Genomic DNA, 18,123 nt, shown 5'->3' with positions numbered 1-18,123 from the left:
AAGCACAGGCGCGGCGCCATCAAGATGAACGCCCCGGCTGAGCAGGAGCCCGGCGACAGGTTCTACTGTCACGAGTGCGACTACGTGGCCAACACCAAGCAGGGCCTGTCCCAGCACATAACGAAGAAGCACCGAGCCGACGAGAGCGGCGGTGCGGCCGGTGGTGGTCGTGGTGCTGCGGGCGGCGCCTCCTCCGCTGCCGGTGCCGGTAGCAGCACCGAGAAGCCCGTGTACAACTGCGAACACTGCGGCTACGTCAACAAGAACAAGTACGAGATGAAGGTGCACGTGATACGCAAACACTCGAACGAGTACAACTACTCGTGCGAGATATGCGGCAAAAAGTACAAGATCAAGGGCGACCTGACCAATCACACGAGATTCACGCATCTCGAGCAGCCGGTCATCTGCGACGTCTGCGGCAAGGTCTGCCAGAACAGCAACGCCCTGTACGTGCACCAGAAGTTCGCGCACTACAAGGCCGAGTTCGAGTGCCCGACCTGCCATCGGCGCATGGTCAGCCAGGCCAATCTCGACGACCACATACTGAAGCAGCACGAGCAGCGCGAGGACGTCGTCTGCGAGGAGTGCGGCAAGCAGTTCACGCGCGCCTCCCGTCTCAAGATTCACATGCGCATACACACGGGCCTCAAGCCGTTCTCCTGCAAGGTCTGCGGCAAGGCCTTCGTGCGCAAAACCGCCCTGAGGCAGCACCTGCTAATACACACCGGCCAGAGGCCCTACGTCTGCGACATCTGCGGCAAGTCCTTCACCCAGAAGCCGGGCCTGCTCAGCCACAGGAAGAGCCATCCGGGCACGCATCCACCCCTGCCGAGAATCTCCATCAATAACGTTCTGTCGGATTTACTCGCTGAAGATGGTTTCGAATGAACTCGAGCTCCGTTGCACGCATAAACGAGACGATGCGTTGTAGATGGTCCCAAGTACGGAGTCGGACTAATGCGAATGATACGTTTTGTACGAGAATTACAAAAATGCCCTGCCAATTTAGAAAAATAATATCAAACAACCTCGAAGTTAAATTCTTACAATGATATTATTTTTCCAAGTCGTTAGAGCATTGCCGTACCAATCGAACGACGGTACGAGTTGTTATTCAGCTATATCTATATACAGAACTTTCCTGTAAACTTAACTGTATCTGAGAAATGTGACAACTGTCTTAGTTAAGATGTAAATTTCAACAAGATTTTCTCATGTGATTTTAATACTTTGTAAAATAAAGAGTATAGCTTTAATAAAACAAACAAAAGCAAATAACATCGATGTAAGCTTATTTTAAAAATAAAAAGCGAAACCCACAAATGAATTCGTGGATTTATTATAAATATAATTATTATTTATGATATAAAAACATCTACCAGTCGAGATCGGTTCTGCGCGAACTGCTCTGTAGGAAAAATTCAGAGTACTTTAGGGCGGTGGCTGACGTTTCGTCATAACTTGACGTGAGAGCGCTCGATGCTGCGCCCTTTAACGATACCAGGTACCAAGGCACGCATATGGTATTTCTGCATCGTAAGTCGAGCACCACTGCCGTTATTTTACTCTAAAACGTAAATATGCCATTCAACACAGACACAATCATTTACGTAAGAGTACACAGCTGTAAGAAGCCGAATTCGTAATCTCTCTCTTACTCACTCACTCTATCTTCTTTTTCGTCCGTGACAAATTTCACTCGCTTTTTTTTAAGTACATCAGAAAATGTTCTCTTGCTGATTCGAAACTTTTTTCTTTATTTTCAGATCGACGCAGCAACAGCGCCAGCAGCCTAACCTAAGCAATTCGGCGCATAAAGTAGCCCCGAAGCTGCATGCTAAACAAATGGCGAAATTCATGCATCCGGAGAGCATCAAGATCGAGCGAGTCGAGTCTCTGGCGCCACAGACCAAGTCCACGGTCGGCGGAGCCGATTTCGAGGAAGTTTATATCGACGGATCGGACATGATTGCCGAGTCGAACAACAAAACGACGAATCAACAACAATCGGCAGCTCAGGAAACGAGCGAAGTAGTCGTGTACATGTGCACCCCTTGCCAGACTTACTTCCCGACAAAGGCCCAGCTGGAGGTGCATCACAAGGAGTCGCACGCGACCTCCAAGCCGGCCGTTAAAAAGGTCAAACTGCAGCAGCTTCTCATGCAGCTCAAGCAGGAGCAGCAGCCCAAGCCGAGGCCGCGCTTCGATCAGGAAGAGAACAAAGTATTTTTCCAGCTTTATCATAAAGACTTGAATACCAACGAGTTCGTCTGTAATTTTTGTCCGTATCGATCAGTCATACGAACGACGGTCTCGTCGCACGCCAAGCGAAATCACATGTCAGCGGGTTCTGATAACGAGGAGGAAGAAGAATCCTTCGAGATGATTAAAACTAAGCAGGAGCAGGAGGATGTCGACGAAGAAGAAGAAGAAGATGAATTATACGACGATCCGCTCGTGGATGAGATGAAAATGGAGGTGATGGACGAGGAGATGATCGAGATACACGACGAGGACGACGAGTCATCGTGGCCCATCGAAACCGTCGACGAGACGTTCGAAGAGCAGATGCAGAATCACGAGCCGGAGGCAGTCTCCGACAGCGAGGACCGGATGCGCACCTGTCCCTACTGTTCGTTCCAATCTACGGTAACCTCGACCTATCACTCGCACGTAAAACGTAAACATCGCGAGGAATGGGCGGCCGAAAACGCAATGAAAGCCGCCATGGCCAAGACTCCCGAGGGCCCCGAGCTCCAGTGTCAACACTGTGACTTCACCACGTACAAGCGCAATACTCTGCACTCGCACGTCAAACGCAAACACGGACTCAAGCGCAAGCTCGACGAGACCGACTTGGACGATGTCGACGACAATTTCGTAGAGGTCAAGGAAGAGTTGCTCAACGAGTCCGAGGCCTCTTTGGCCGACGGCGCTGCCGAGTCCGACGTACTGTCGAAGATACGCTCGTGTCCGTACTGCAACTTTCAGACTCGCAACACGTCGACTTTCAACAGCCACGTGCTGCGCAAACACGGCAGCAACGCCAAGCGAAGCGCGTCCGGCCTCGGTGGAGCCTCGAGTCGCGCCGCCCCCAGCAAGAAGAGCAAGACTGCCTCCAACAGCTTCATGATCACTGGCTACGCGTGCCACTATTGCGCGTTCGTCGCCGCCACGATACACAGCCTCACCAGTCACAACACGCGGATGCACGCGAGCATGAAGCAGCCCGTCCAGGAGATACCGACCGATCAGTTTGACTGCGACCGCTGCGAGTACAAAACGCGCAATCGGCGCAACATGCAAACTCACTTGAAAAAGAACCACAAAGGTCAAGCCAATGCCGATGGCATGTACTGCTGCAACGCCTGCTCCTACGAGACCATGTCGCACATGGGTCTGCAGAGACACATGTCGATCAAGCACCAGAAACCGAATCTCACCAATAACGTGCCCTGCTATCAATGCGAGGTTTGCGAGTTCAAGTGCCTGAACATAAAAATTATGGATTGGCATCTCAAATCGCATTGCAGCGATAATCGCACCAAGGCCGAGGAATCGGGAATCATTTTCTTCTGCAACGACTGTGACTTCTCCACCTGGCTAAAGACCCTGTTGTTCTCGCACATACGTCGAAAACACAAGGACGGAGAAGGCAAGGACGAACAGGACGAAGGCGAACCTCTTTTCGTGTGCGAGCAGTGTGATTACTCCACAAAAAATAAGCACGTCATGAAGGTTCACGTTATTCGTAAGCACACGGAGAACTACAGCCACGAGTGCGAAATTTGCGGCAAAAAGTACAAAGTCAAAGCGGACCTGACGAATCACGTCAGGTTTAAGCATCGTGAACAGCCCATTATTTGCGACGTCTGCGGTAAAACTTGCCAGAATAGCAATCTGCTGTATCTGCATCAGAAGTTTGCCCATTACAAGCCGGAATTCGAGTGTCCGATTTGCCATCGGCGCATGGTCAGTCAGGCCAATCTCGACGACCACATACTGAAGCAGCACGAGCAGCGCGAGAACGTCGTCTGCCACGAGTGCGGCAAGCAGTTCACGCGCGCCTCGAGGTTGAAGATTCACATGAGAACGCACACTGGCTTGAAACCGTATTCTTGTCAAATATGCTTGAAGTCTTTTGCACGGAGGAACGGATTGCGGCAGCATCTGCTCATACACACGGGCAAAAAGCCGTACAGCTGCGATTTGTGCGACAAATCCTTCACTCAGAAAACGGGCTTGATAAGCCACAGAAAGAGTCATCCTGGATCTCATCCGCCTTTACCGAGGGTCACTATTGATCACGTACTTTCAAATTTACTTGAAGAAAAACAGTAGAAAATTTGTCAGGCTAATTTTTTTTTAAATTATCTTTCTCTTTTACTCCAATTTCACTTCGTTAGATGTAGTATAAAAAGTAAAGACAATTAATTTAAAAACCTTATTTTATACTTGTAAAAAATGTGACCTTTGATATTCAAATGAAAAGATCGTACAATTTTTTTTTATGGTAGAATAGTGAAAATGAATTTTTGTTGTGCAACAAGAGTGTTTTCCACATTTCATTCCTTGACATTTATTTTATTGTGTGCCTCTACTTTTTAAAAAAAGTTGTAATTTCAATTTATTATATTAACAATCGTTTGTCTCAATTTTTATTAAATTGATTTGAATAGGCTACTACTCTTGACTGTAGCTCTGATTATGTAAACGTGTAAGTGAAATTTTGCAGCAAACATTGTATGTACACTAGGCTTGGATCGAGTTTGTAATTATAAAAGCAAATTTTATAAGGTAGAATCAATACTTTTGTTACAATTTTTGATGCAAAAACCTTCAAAGTTTAAGTTAAGTTAGATATAACTATGTTATAGAATGCCTGTAAACACATTGTAAGATAATAAAATGCTGTTGTTCAAATAAATTCTGGAAAAGCAAATATTATTGTTTTCATTGTATAGTAGTTTAGTCGATCGTCATATCTACCTCTAAAAAGATTTCAGATGAACATTTACGACTTTCCAGAACAACTTGGTAGTGTATTCATGGCTATATTTTCATGAAAAAAAAAAAATTGATATACATAGGCAAAATATTGTTAAAACTTCACTGAAACACCACCGTAACAGCAATGATATCTAATCGACTTAAGACCTTACACTTCTCTGACTGAACGAACTGTTATTGACCAGAAAAATTTTATTTTTCAGAAAAATGCAGCGGAATTTTTCTTGGAGCAACAAACTTTCCCAGGACAGTTTCCAAATCATAGACTTGATAAACAGCGAGAAATTTCTCGATGTGAAAAAAGAAGAGCTCGACATTTCCGATGTCGACGAGTTCGTCGAAGAAGACGAAGACTGTGTCGATGATGCATTTGAAGAGGTAGATATCGAGGGCACTGTTTACACTATCGAGGATAGTGACGAAGAAGAAAAGTTAGTGACAGCGGACGAATCGATGTCCCCCGCGAGAAAAAAAGCAAAAGGCGAGGGTTTTCACTGCAATTCTTGTGATTTGACTTTCTCATCCGAGGCCGAGTTACAGGAGCACAGCGAGACGCACGACAAACCTGGCTTTATTCCACCGCGTCAGTACCAAGGCTACAGACGGGACAAGTACGGGATTTATTCGTGCGATTCTTGCTTCTTCGAGAGTCCTGGAATAATGGCGATGAAGTTGCATCTTAGCCGTAAACACGACAATTTCGTTGACCCCGACGAGCAAGGCTCGAATTTCTCTGATCTCTGGGACTCGAACGAAGCCAGCAGAGACGGATTGAGACTATCCGGATCGGACGACGAAGATGCCAGTCGGGATAACAGTAACTTGCCAGAAGTCGCTGGAAATTCGCGTGGGAAAAATAAAGCAGCCGCCGCCGCCGCCGCCGCCGCCGAATCAGGCGATGATTACGACAAGATGCACGACGGCTTCCCGAGGACGAGAACGGAGTACCGCTGTCAGTATTGCGATTTCAGGTCGATATCGCGCGCCGCGATGGCCACGCACTTGTTGAAGGAGCACAGCGACGACTGGAACGCCGCTGTCGCTCTGCGCCAGCAGGAGGTGCGTGAATTCACTCAAGGCAACAACGAAAAAATCATGGCCTGTCTGTATTGTCCATTCGCGGCCACAAGCAGGTCGACGCTGGCAGCGCACACGAGACGCAAGCATCAGGGCTTCTTGCAGGCCTATCAGGTCGAGCCCAAGAGCCGCCAGTTCAAAGCCAAGGTCGATCTGAAGTGCGACAAGTGCGACTTCGTGACACAGTGCAAGCACAAGCTCGCCACCCACGTCGGCAGGAAGCACACGACCGAGCTCAACTTTCCCTGCAGTTACTGCGGCAAGCGCTTCAAGATGAAGGTGGACGTGACCGCGCACATCAAGATGCAGCACGAGCAGACGCCCCACATATGCGACGTCTGCGGCAAGGTCGTCGGTAGCGCCAACGCGCTCCACATACACCAGAAGCGCGAGCACTTTCAGCCCGAGTTTCAGTGTCACCTGTGCAGGCGGCGCATGGTCAGCCAGGAGAATCTCGACGATCACATGGTCAGGCAGCACATGAACGCGCCCAAGTACCAGTGCGAGCAGTGCGGCAAGATATTCGGCCAGCCCTGCAAGCTCAAGCAGCACATGAGGACGCATACGGGGGAGCGTCCGCACACCTGTCACAAGTGCGGCAAGTCCTTCGCCAGGAGGTCCGTTTTTCGCCAGCACATGCTCATTCACACGGGCCAGAGGCCCTACGTATGCGACATTTGCGGCAAGTCCTTCACGCAGAAGCCCGGATTGATATGCCACAGGAAGAGCCATCCGGGCGAGAAGCCACCGTTGCCGGTCGTCTACATCGACAGCATACTCACGGATTTCGTCAACAACGATTTGAACGATGACAAGCAGCCGGAAGAGATCATCGAGGAGACCGTCAACTTCGACGATTGTCTGATGGAAGATTAATTTATTGCTTCTTTCCTGTCGCGCGAATAGTTTTAATTTTAATACAAATTTAAATGCTTAGTTCGACTGATTTGATTTATTGTACTGATTAAGTTGATTAAGTATCAAATTATTATATGTAAAAGAGTACCGTACCAAAAATGTTTGAAAATCTATTAGAATTATTTGTTTGGTATAAAGTTGTTGTTTATAACTTTGCCATTTTCAATTACTTCAACGATTTGCTGTATTGTGCTTTTAAGATAAAAATATTTTGTAAGTGTATCAAAGCATTTGATTAGTGTTTCTCAAGATAATGTTGTACAATTTTTTAAAATCGCTCCAAGTTGGTTGTATAATATGTAAATGGAAAATGATCTATTTGATAAATTGTTGTGCTTAGAACGAGTTACCTATGTGAACTGTCTACGAAGAGATATTGCAGATGAAAATATTAGGAGATAAAGTTAATAATAAATTTTTACTTCAACAAAATATGTTTATAAAGTGTAATTTATTTAAAAAATACCTCAATCCTGCATTGATAACTTCACAATGACCAGCGAAACCTCTTAGTGAGTATGACGTTTTTAGACAAATTGTTTGGTCATGATGATTTTGCTTTGGGTCGCAATTTGAATTCGATACAAAACTTTGCGAAGATTCAGTAACGAAAGGTAAATCGTTGAATAAGAAAAGGTTCGAGAATCATTGAAGAAGGACTGGCTTTGATGACTCGAATCGGTGGATGCAGGCATTTCTTGATTTGCAGCTACGTTTGTAAAAGCTCGTCTTCGCTGGTGCATCAAATTAGCGTACACTTCTATGAGAAGTTCCTGGAATACACAAACTGACGTTCATGTGAAATTCTATCATTCGGAGAAGGTGAGAAGAGACATTACCGCGATGTTTTTGGATGCTTTCTCAAACTTGGCAACACTCACCGCCTACCACGATACACAACCGCCACTGGAAGTGGAGACACTAAACCAAATACGATTGCCAGAAGTGCAACAGGAGATCATGTAGGTGGAGAACAATTTCAGTCATCGATGAGAAGTTTGTAAATTGATTTTGTTGCAAAAGTATAAAACGAAAATTTATTATGCATCAACGCTAAATAATGAACAATTTTTAATACTTGGATCAATAATAAACGTTTCGTTAAGAAAAAAGAAATAATGATTACCTGATGATTTCATACGAGTCTCCGTAAGACACCTAATTAACACAATCTTTCTTGGGGCCAACTTTCTAAAAGTGGGTTGTTCTTTTATTTTAAATACCCCCCTAATAATCCAAAGTTTAGGCAAAAACTCAATCTGTTTTACGTTTCAGGCAATCGAATTTTTCTCTCACTCGCGGGCATCAACAACGACCGAAGAGCAAACGGCCACCGCCTTCATCCACGATACGTAAGCAGCGACCAGTGCGAAATCGCAACCTGCCAAAGAAATATCACACCAGTATCGACGACGACCAGACAAATCATAATCCAAGGACTGGATCGGTAACAACGAAGAGCAGCAACAGCAGCAGTAAATACGAGTCGCGTCCCAAGCTATCGGAACGGAACAAGTTGCCGCACACGTGCACCTACTGCCGGACGACGTTCCCGACGCGTCAGCAGTTGCGCAGCCACGTGGCCGAGGCCCACAAGAGCGTGGCGAGCTTCGTGTGCGAGTCGTGCGGCGCCCAGTTCAAGTGCCGGCAGAGCCTGCGCGAGCACTTCGTGCGCAAGCACACCGAGGGCTTCCGCTACCGCTGCGCCAGCTGCTCCAAGGAGTTCAAGATGAAGAGCGACCTGTACATGCACGTGCAGAACCAGCACAACGCCGAGGCCGGCTCGGCGGCCCAGTGCGACCAGTGCGGCCGACGCTACCGCAACCAGTTCGCCCTGAAGAAGCACCGGGCCCACGCGCACAACGAGCGCCCCTACGGCTGCTCGATCTGCAAGCGGCGACTGGCCACCGAGGAGTCCCTCGAGCAGCACACGCTCCTGCACACGCGCAAGGAGCGCACCGTCTGCCAGATCTGCGGCAAGACCTACAGCGGCAACGACCCGCTGAAGAAGCACATGCGCATACACACGGACGACCGGCCCTACAGCTGCAAGCTCTGCGGCAAGGCCTTCAGGCGGCAGAACACCCACAAGCAGCACCTGCTCACGCACACGGGCCAGAAGCCCTACGTCTGCGACATCTGCGGCAAGGCCTTCACCCAGAAGCCGGGCCTGATAACGCACAGGAAGAAGCATCCGGGCCCGTTGCCGCCGCTGCCGGCCGTGTCCATCGATTACGTCATAGCCGATCTCATCGACAAGACCGATCCGGCCGAGTAGAGTTTCTACTTTCCCCAAACTCGTTTTTATACCGATTTTTGTTTTCACTCAATTTGTAAAAAGTGTACATGAATATTGTAATAATTTCAAGCATGAATTTTGTAAATATTTCTATTTTATATGAATATATTTCGTATTGCGTAATAAAGAGAGTTGATTTATACAAAAATGCACTCTTATTATTTCACTGTTCTCCCAATTTTCAATACTTTTTATAAATAAACCAAATTGCAGATAAATTTGAATTTGGCAATCGAATGAAAAAGTGAGTATTCAAAATAAATTGACATTAAGGTTCAGGTTCCAATGAAAAATACAACCTATCGAACTCAATTCAAACTCGATTAATAGTATTCAAGTTTAAGCTATCAATGATCATATTTTTGATTGATTTGGTTGTGTCTTATGGTGATTGGTTATTATCAAAATTTAGTTCAATCGGGAAATAATAAACTGTAAATTGGAGTAAATTAATTGGTGGTGGTAAATTATAACACTATTTAATTAATTAATAAAAATGTTACTGAAGAATATCAATTTGAACACTTGTAGCATCAGTGGTTTTTTTAAACTAGGCTCAAATGATTGTTTTATTCGACAATGTCCTCTGTAAAACGAAATAGAAATATCAAAAACGTAATGTACTTCAGTAGTAATTAGAATGAATCTTAGAATTAGAATTTTAGTTGTAAATTAATATAGAAAAGTAGAGCATTCAAAGGATGTAGCTGATCTGTAGCTTGCAATGAAAGCATACTGATTATCATTTCGATGTTTTACAGCGATTGCATCGCCGATCTACCGAACGGTACTTTCTCCGCCCTGAACGACATGGACGTTCTTCGAATCAAGCAGGATCTCATCGATTCCCTCGTAAAGTAAGTCCCGAAATTCCTGAATTTGCAAATCCAAGCGGGAAAAACAAAAAGTAGAAAATAACCGAGTCCGTGTCTGTCCGTGTGTTCAGCGACGACCTCGACCGCATCTGCAAGTACTGCGGCGAGAGCTTCCTCTACGTGAATCGCCTGGTGACGCATCTTCAACTGGTCCACGGGGTCGAGCGCCCGTTCCAGTGTCCGCGCTGCGACAAGTCCTATCCGCAGCGCTTCATGCTGAATCATCACGTGCGCAAGAATCACGGGCCGCTGGTGGTGTGCGCCCACTGCGGCTTTACCGCCATCGAGCTGGCCCAGCTCGAGCGCCACATCAGGCGCATGCACGAGAACGAGGCACCGATCTCGGCCGCGACTCCCGTCGTCAAGGATTATTACAACGTAAGTTCGCGTGGATTTTTTATTCAATGATCATGAGAATAGTATTACTGTATGCTAAAATTTATTTCTCGGAACAAGTATCGTTATTAACGGAGAGGTAAGCGCGCGTGACAAATTTCACTTTATTTTTTTGGTCTCCATGAGATTGACGATTCTTTGCACCGCCGCTACCACCGACGGAATCTCGCAAGCTCTCAGTATCTCCAGGGTCTCTTGGTACGTCGGCAAATCGTATTCGCGCATGCTCTCGTAATTGTAGAGCAGATCGACGGCGAGATTGGGCGCCAGTTGGTGGGTCTTGTTTTGAGCCAAGAATTTGGCCACGCGGAAAACGCCCGACGGCCGATTCTTGATCGTCGTGTCGGGGAAGTTGTTGATCGGTACGATGGCCGAGAGCAGAACCGTGTAGCTGACCGTGGACGAGAGATCGGGCACCTTCGAGAGCAGCTTCGGTATGAGCTTGACCAGTCGATCGGCGTACTGCTCGGGCGTCTCGCTCGCCAGGTACTCCTGATAGACCTTGATGTTGAAGAACAGATCGACCTTCTCCTGCCTGTTGAGCCTCTCCGTCTCGAAGTACTGGTCGAACGCCTCGAGGATCTTGAGCTTGCGGTCGTGCTTGACGCCGACGTTCTGCTGGAACTCGTTCAGGCTCTGCGTGACGAAGTGCTCGAAGCGAGTCGCGCCCAGCTTGTAGACCTCGGCCAGGATCTTGTCCTTGAAGAAGCGCATGCGCTCGTTGAAGGTCCTGTCGTCCAGGGAGCCGAGCAGATACGAGTCGACGATGAAGCGGCCGACGACGATCATCATGTGGCTATCGTTGGCCTCGAAGTACGTCAGGGCCAGCTTCTGCAGCACGTTGTCGTAGAGCAGCTGCGCCCGCACCGCGTCCAGGTACACGGCCACGGTGCAGACGAGCACGGGCCGATGGGCGGTGCGTACCCGGCTGATCTTCTCGAGGTAGTAGTCGATGAAGCCCGATAAGTAGGCCGGATCGCACTCGCAGATCAGATTGTTCACGGGTATGTAGTTCTGCACTTCGCTGTCGTCGATGGCCTCGATGCACTGCTTCAGCATCTGCAGGCTCTCGGAGCTCGGCCAGTTCTTGAAGTGGTCGATCATCTTCTTGATGGCGAACGCGCGGTACGGCCCGTCCTGCTCGCTCTGCCAGAACTCTTGGATGAGCCGGCGCGACACCTCGAGCGGCTCCAGAGCCAGTAGAGCCTTGAAGTAGACAATCTTAAGCTCCGAGGGCGCCTCGGCGACCTGCGGCACGAAGCTCATGATACGGTCGAGGGGTATGCGTCGCACCAGGCTCGACAGCAGAGACACCGTGTCTTCCTTCAGCTCCTTGAACTCCTCGATGATCCGCAACGATACCGGCGGCTCGACTTTGATCACGGACAGCTCCGTGTTGTCCAGGCAGTCTTGGCCCTTGACCAGTTTCTCGAAGGCCGGGCCCTCCAGCAGGTACGCGAGAACCCTGACGTTGCCCTCGTCCTTGAGGTTCTCCATGCAACTCTCCACGAATTTCCAGGGCACGTCCTGGAACCACTTGACTCGCTTGAGCAATTGCTGAGCTTTGCCCAGCTGTATGGCGGACATGCGATCCATGTGGCCCTTGTAGCGTTTCAGCCATTTTTTGCAGAACTCCAAGTAGTCCTTCCAGTACTCGTCGAAGTTCATGTCGTTGTAGTTGAAGTAGAGCATCTTGGCTATTTTTACCGCTCTCTTTTCCTCGCTGCTCGTGTCGTCCGACTGGCAGATTTTGTAAAACTGTCGCGGATAGGCTTTCTGGAAGGTTTGACAGAAGTACTCGTACGACATGCCTTTCGAGTTCATCTTCAAGTATTTCGCGTAGATCTTGTAAAGCTCGGGATAATCTTCCAAGACGATCTTGTCGTCTTTGGCTTTGCCGTTGTAGCCGTCGATCACCTCCATCAGACTGGTCAAGACGGAAATGAGATACGACTGCTTGCCACCGCAGCACGGGATCTTGTCATCTGCGTTGTTCTCGTCCTCCTTCTCGTATTTTTCCACGACGTAGGGCATCTCGTCGAGCACGTGGTCGATCATTCGTCTTTGGAATTCGAGACTGTCCGAGAAGGTGTGGCCCCACTCGAGACCTATGAGGGTCTTGGCGAACCACTCGCAGACGTATCGCGAGTCGAAGTCCTCCGACTCGTCCTGTCCGGTGCGTATCATGTATCGCCAGAGCTTCCAGATGAGGCGTCGGTTGCATTTCGTAAAGTAGCTCAGATTGTTCTGAGTCTTGAAGTAATCGTAGGCCTTGGCGTCGAAGCGCACCAGAGCCTTGACCACGTCGTTGTCCTGAAAGTAATCGTGGAGCATGCCGTCGAGGCTCTCGTAAAAATGCTCCAAATAGTCCGTGTAATTCTTCACCGACAACTTGTACAAGTCTAACGCCTTTATCAAGGGCGTGTATCTGTTGTAAATCTCGCAAGACTCGACCAGTGCTGTAAAGAACTTTGGGTTCTCGATGTTGTGCGGAAATCTGGCCAATCTATGCTCGAGCTTTTCTAGGACATCTTCCGGCGGCAAAAATTTGTACAAGCCGTCGTTGATGTCGAGCTCCGGCCTCTTGCTCAGAAAAGCCTTCACTTTCACCTGCAACTGGTCGGGACGATAGAAGCGCAAAATGTGCTCGGTCGCGGTCTCGGGTGAGTTTTCGAGTAACGTGATGCCAAAACGTGTGTGGAACAGATCCGTCAGAAATTCTGACTCGTCGTGCGGGTAACCTTTCAACATTTCGAGCAATTTTTCGAAATTTATCATGTTCAGATTACAATTCAAGTAATTGGATATCATTTCTTCAAACTCGCTTCTCTTTAGATGTTTCTGAACATCTTTTACTTTGAATATTTGAAGAAGATAATACGGCTCTTTTATCAGTCGCTCTCGTTGGTGCTTCAATAGTATACTGGCTTTTCTCGAGCTCAACAAGATCCTCTTGTTCGGAGTGTTCAAAAACAAGTCAACGAAGACTTTCGGATACTTCCGAAGGATTTTGAGATAAAAGTGATCGTACTGGAACATTTTCGACTTCCTCATGCTCCCCTCGGCCACAGCTTTCTGCTGTCGGAAGATCATCGCTCGGTTCTGGATGTACTTGATGGCCACCTCCGGATGGCTCACGTACAGATGGTGCAGCTGCTGCGCGTTCAGCATCATCGCGCTCTCCTCGATGAACTTGCCGGCGAAGTCCTCGCTGCAGGCGTACAGAAGCGGGAAGGTGTTCCTCGCGCCGAACGCGTTGGACAGAGCGCCGAAGAAGTCCTCGGCCTTGCTGGCGTAGCCGCGCCTCAGGCAGCGCGACAGCTTGGCGATTATGCGATTGCGCGCGTACAGCGACGTCTCGGGCAGCACCTGCTTCAGCAGGTAGTCCGGCGTCAGGTCGAAATTCGAGCCGTGGAAGAACCAGTCGGCGTCCAGCGCCTTCTTCACCACCCAGCGATGCTCGGACTTGAGGCCCTCGACGATGAGGCGCCGCGAGCGTATCCTATTGCCGATTGTCGTGCTGATGATGGCTCGCACCACGGGGGAGACGTCCTCGGTGTCGCGCAAAAAGTTCTCTTCGCTCTCCTCGCTCATGTTCTGGATCATGAACAGGATGAGCCTGTTGAAGTTCTTGTACTTCTCGCCGGGCGTCGAGCCCGACAGGTCTTGTATCCATGCCAAAAACGGCGAGGTCTCCTTGATTTTCTTCGCATTTATCTGGTTTTTGCTCATGTACTCGTGTATCGACACGTTCAGCTACAAGACGCATCGTTGTGAGTTTTTTGGCCTAAGAGCAGTTGGAAATTCATAAAGGGGATTTTACTCACCGATGCGAGAGACGCGGTGCACCATTCCAATATTCCTGGCATTTTGACGATTTAATTGAATTTTTTACTATTTTTATATTATTTAAACTTGAATGAATTTTCCAAATTGATTGTGCAAGATGTCACGAGAAATTTTGAAGCCGAGTTGTGGTTCAACCGATAATTTTGTTCCGAATGAGGTTAAGCTTATAAGAGTTGACGTAAAAATTCATGCAATTGTCATTTTTTCTTCAAAACAATTGACAAACATGTCAGAAATTCGTTGATTCACTCAGTACTGTCTAACGTATCGAACGCGTCTTTTTAATTCTCAACGCATTCTAATAATATTAATAATAATAATAATAATAATAATACCGATATTACTAATAATTGTTTACAATCGAGCAGAATAATTTTCAAGGAGGAATTAAATTTTTTCCCACAGCAAGCCAAGAGCTACCTGAGCGACCTGAGCGGCTTCATCGAGAAGAACGCCAAGGAGGGCCCGCGCCGACCACCGGGCCGTCCTCCGACGGGCCGTCAGCCCCGGCCCGAGCGCACCTACCTCTGCGCCGAGTGCGGCGTCGAGCTCAAGACCTGGAAGGGCCTGACGATCCACACGCGTCGCCACACCGGCGAGAAGCCCTACAGCTGCAAGGTCTGCGACAAGAGCTTCTCCTGCGTCACGCTGCTGCGCACCCACAGCGTCATCCACACGGGCGAGAAGCCCTACGGCTGCGATCTGTGCGGCAAGTACTTCACCCAGCGCTCGACCCTCACCGTGCACAAGCGCTACCACAGCGGCGAGCGGCCCTACGTCTGCGACAGGTGCACCCGCGGCTTCGTCACCAAGACCATCATGCGCACCCATCAGAGGAACTGCTTCTAAGCGAAGACAGATTTGATTCTGCGTGGAGGAGGCTCGACGAATCGACGTGCCAAATTTTTTAAACGAGCCTCGACGATGCAGTCTGTCGTAGAGTTGCTTTTGCAACCGATGTCACGTCACGAGTGAATAGCTTTGTGATGTTGATGGGAGCGAAACTCACTCGCTCAAATGTGCTTATTATTTTGTTTCGGGCTGCGGCGTCCAAGTTTGAAAATGTCAGATTTATATCAATCACTCAGCAAACGAGTAAAATCATTACTTAATATCATTGGCTTTAACTTATAGTATAATTGCTTGTGACTAGTTCCTATTGATAATTTCGAATCTCAACCAATACTTTCAATTTAAAATATCATATCAATCTACATTGAATATCAAGTATCGGTTTTTATCATATATAATCATCATATCGATTCCTAGTTATAATTATCACGTATTCATTCAAAACTAAGCAATATTTTAAATGTATGTGCTAAATATATATCACTTCTACATATCTACTCTTACGTACATTTTTGATGCGTTTCTTGCTCTTTGATGAAATTCATCGCTTCTTGAGTTATGAGTGAAACTTTTAGTATTTAATAATTTTCATATCATCGCAATGCGCTCGATATCATTGTGAATGTCAATTGGGTGTGTACTCATTAATCGTGACATCAATTAAATTTAACAAAGACTGACTAACTTTTGAATCATCATCAATCAATGGCTAAAAAGTTAGCGATCGAAACATATTCAATTATCGACTTTCAAACTTAGACGCCAATCCATAATTTATACAACTATTCGAGAACAAATTATTTTTACAAATTGGATTTGTTAAAAATTAGTCATTTGCATCCAAAGATAAAAAAAATTGTGCAATCATTATAATTTATGATTAACGGTCCAAAAAATTTTTTGTCTAATCAAAATTATAAATTTAAATCAGTATTGTTTTATAGAAAAATATCACACGTTATTTTTTTAGTTAAAATTTTATTCATATATGTACTTGGTAGAAAACGTGAAAGAAAAATTGAATTTCTATTGATTCAAAAAATGTTACAATTATGTATGCATAGTATACATTGTATACTATCGATAATTACATTTTGAGCCAATTAAGTCTTAAATATAATATGTACTCAGATAAGTGGACATGTTAATTGAAAGGATACATTCCACTTTGAAAACTAAAAATGGATTTATTATCCATAAGTTTTATCTTTTAACATAAAAAATTTAATGTACTCAACGATCAAAATTTCTTAGTCGAAATATACCAAGTCAAAATCGAACATAATTTTTACTGACTCCATGACAAAATAAATTTGATCCAAGACAAGTAAATAATTTTTACGTTCACAAACGGTAATTGTTATGTTTGATTATGAACGATTCTTTCAATGAAACATTGCACGAATTTTGAGTACTTGAGCAATTTCAGTTTTATCTAAAAATTTACACGTACATACAATAAGTAAAAAAAAATATTCATAGTAAAATTACATATGAAATTGGTTTTAAAATCGAGGTGCCAAAATATTCGTTTTAAACGAAAAATTAGATAAGATGAGTTCGTTACTTATCGTACAACAGATTAAGCCGTCCTTCAGTACTTTCATTTTTTAATGTATACTTTTTTGGAGTTTCCACAAACAAAGGTTGATATTATTTTAGTTTACATTTCTGATTAGAAGAGTTAACGCATAATTTTTAATTTATCTTGTCTAAAAATAGCCGTTTTAAAAGATAACGCTTTAGACATTAATATACTATATACTACTTTTTGAAATATCGAATCATTATTGATACGACTAGTAATTACATTCCAAACAAATTCATCTTTGTCTACATAATCAAAATATTTATTAATAATAGTTTATGGAAGTAATTGTGTCAGTACTCGGACATTTATGCCAGTCTTGCAAACATGACAATGTCTGAGGTCATTGACCAGTACAAAAGAGTCAATTATTATCTTGTTGCTGTATTTTTTATGGTATACAACGATTTAAAAAAGTCAACTTTTTTCACGTTACTTATTTACAGTTATTGTTTTCTTTACTTCAACGTTCGAAAGATTTTTGTTGTTCTTGATATTTTTAATGAAGTTTTTATCACTTTGAATATTTAATTAAATATACTTTCTGTACCACAACTGCAGTAAAATGCAACTTCATTAATGCAATTCGTATGAAATGACGCGCCTTAATATATTGCATATTAGTATTATTCTTAATGTTTTTAGCCAGAGAAAAAAATGGTATTATTTTAACTTAATTATACTGACACAGGTCCGAAAACTAGTTTAAGAATCTGATACTAGAACTTATACTCCAGGTGATTCGTCATAATACAAATGTACTAAAGCATAATAATGCAATGTATGAATAACTTTTATTCCAGGATAGGTATTATATTTTGCTTTTGTGACATTTTTTCTCAAATAACAAACGACAATACTTCAGTTCGATCTGAACGAATTTCTATTTGAAATTCTGAACTGAAATTTCTATTTTTAATTTATTGAAAGCTTTGTATTTACTTATATTCTAACAAACATATTTATAAGAGATTCATGATATTCTTTTGGAAACGTTTTAACAATTTAGTGAATGTACTGGTGCAAGTTTAAGAAAGTATTATGCCTATAATTAGGCAGTTATAATTATGTGCAACAATAACCCAGTAATTTTGCTGACAACATTCATTCAATTCCTTAATTGATATAAGTGTGTCTTGGTATAATAATTTACCAACTGCAATTAACTCAATATATATTGTAAACTTATACTCCTAGAATAATATTGAAAATATTTATTAACAGTATAATCCGATTGTTCATCGCGATTATTCTAC

The 18,123-nt window shown here is 45.1% G+C and overlaps 4 protein-coding genes across 4 annotated transcripts in view; all 4 read left to right on the top strand.

Annotated features, from left to right (window-relative positions):
- LOC106650477 (zinc finger protein 652-A-like) overlaps nucleotides 1-4,945 on the top strand; it is a 40,728-nt gene extending 35,783 nt beyond the window's left edge. Inside the window, exon 5 of the mRNA XM_014368496.2 lies at nucleotides 1,770-4,945. Coding sequence (XP_014223982.1) covers nucleotides 1,770-4,344 — 2,575 coding nt within the window. The 3' untranslated portion in view covers nucleotides 4,345-4,945. The remainder of the gene's footprint in view (nucleotides 1-1,769) is intronic.
- A 275-nt stretch (nucleotides 4,946-5,220) lies between these two features.
- On the top strand, nucleotides 5,221-6,966 carry LOC106650478 (zinc finger protein 260-like). The gene has a single exon (XM_023460512.1). It carries the CDS (start codon nucleotides 5,221-5,223, stop codon nucleotides 6,964-6,966), a length of 1,746 nt encoding a protein of 581 aa, XP_023316280.1.
- Nucleotides 6,967-8,067: 1,101 nt separating this feature from the next.
- Nucleotides 8,068-9,294, top strand: LOC106650277 (zinc finger protein Gfi-1b-like). Its single transcript, XM_023460546.1, has 2 exons — nucleotides 8,068-8,205; nucleotides 8,284-9,294. Exon 2 carries the CDS (start codon nucleotides 8,738-8,740, stop codon nucleotides 9,284-9,286), a length of 549 nt encoding a protein of 182 aa, XP_023316314.1. The 5' UTR covers nucleotides 8,068-8,205; nucleotides 8,284-8,737; the 3' UTR covers nucleotides 9,287-9,294.
- A 5,230-nt stretch (nucleotides 9,295-14,524) lies between these two features.
- Nucleotides 14,525-16,036, top strand: LOC111694011 (zinc finger protein 626-like). The gene is made up of 2 exons (XM_023460511.1): nucleotides 14,525-14,605; nucleotides 14,833-16,036. Exons 1-2 carry the CDS (start codon nucleotides 14,525-14,527, stop codon nucleotides 15,274-15,276), a joined length of 525 nt encoding a protein of 174 aa, XP_023316279.1. The 3' UTR covers nucleotides 15,277-16,036.
- Nucleotides 16,037-18,123: the final 2,087 nt, after the last annotated feature.

Source organism: Trichogramma pretiosum, unplaced genomic scaffold, assembly GCF_000599845.2.
Source record: "Trichogramma pretiosum strain Unisexual culture from Peru unplaced genomic scaffold, Tpre_2.0 scaffold5, whole genome shotgun sequence".
In the NCBI taxonomy this organism is placed as follows: Eukaryota; Metazoa; Arthropoda; class Insecta; order Hymenoptera; family Trichogrammatidae; genus Trichogramma; species Trichogramma pretiosum.
The sequence above is the reverse complement of the archived record's forward strand: the minus strand, read 5'-3'. Positions and strand labels throughout refer to the sequence as shown.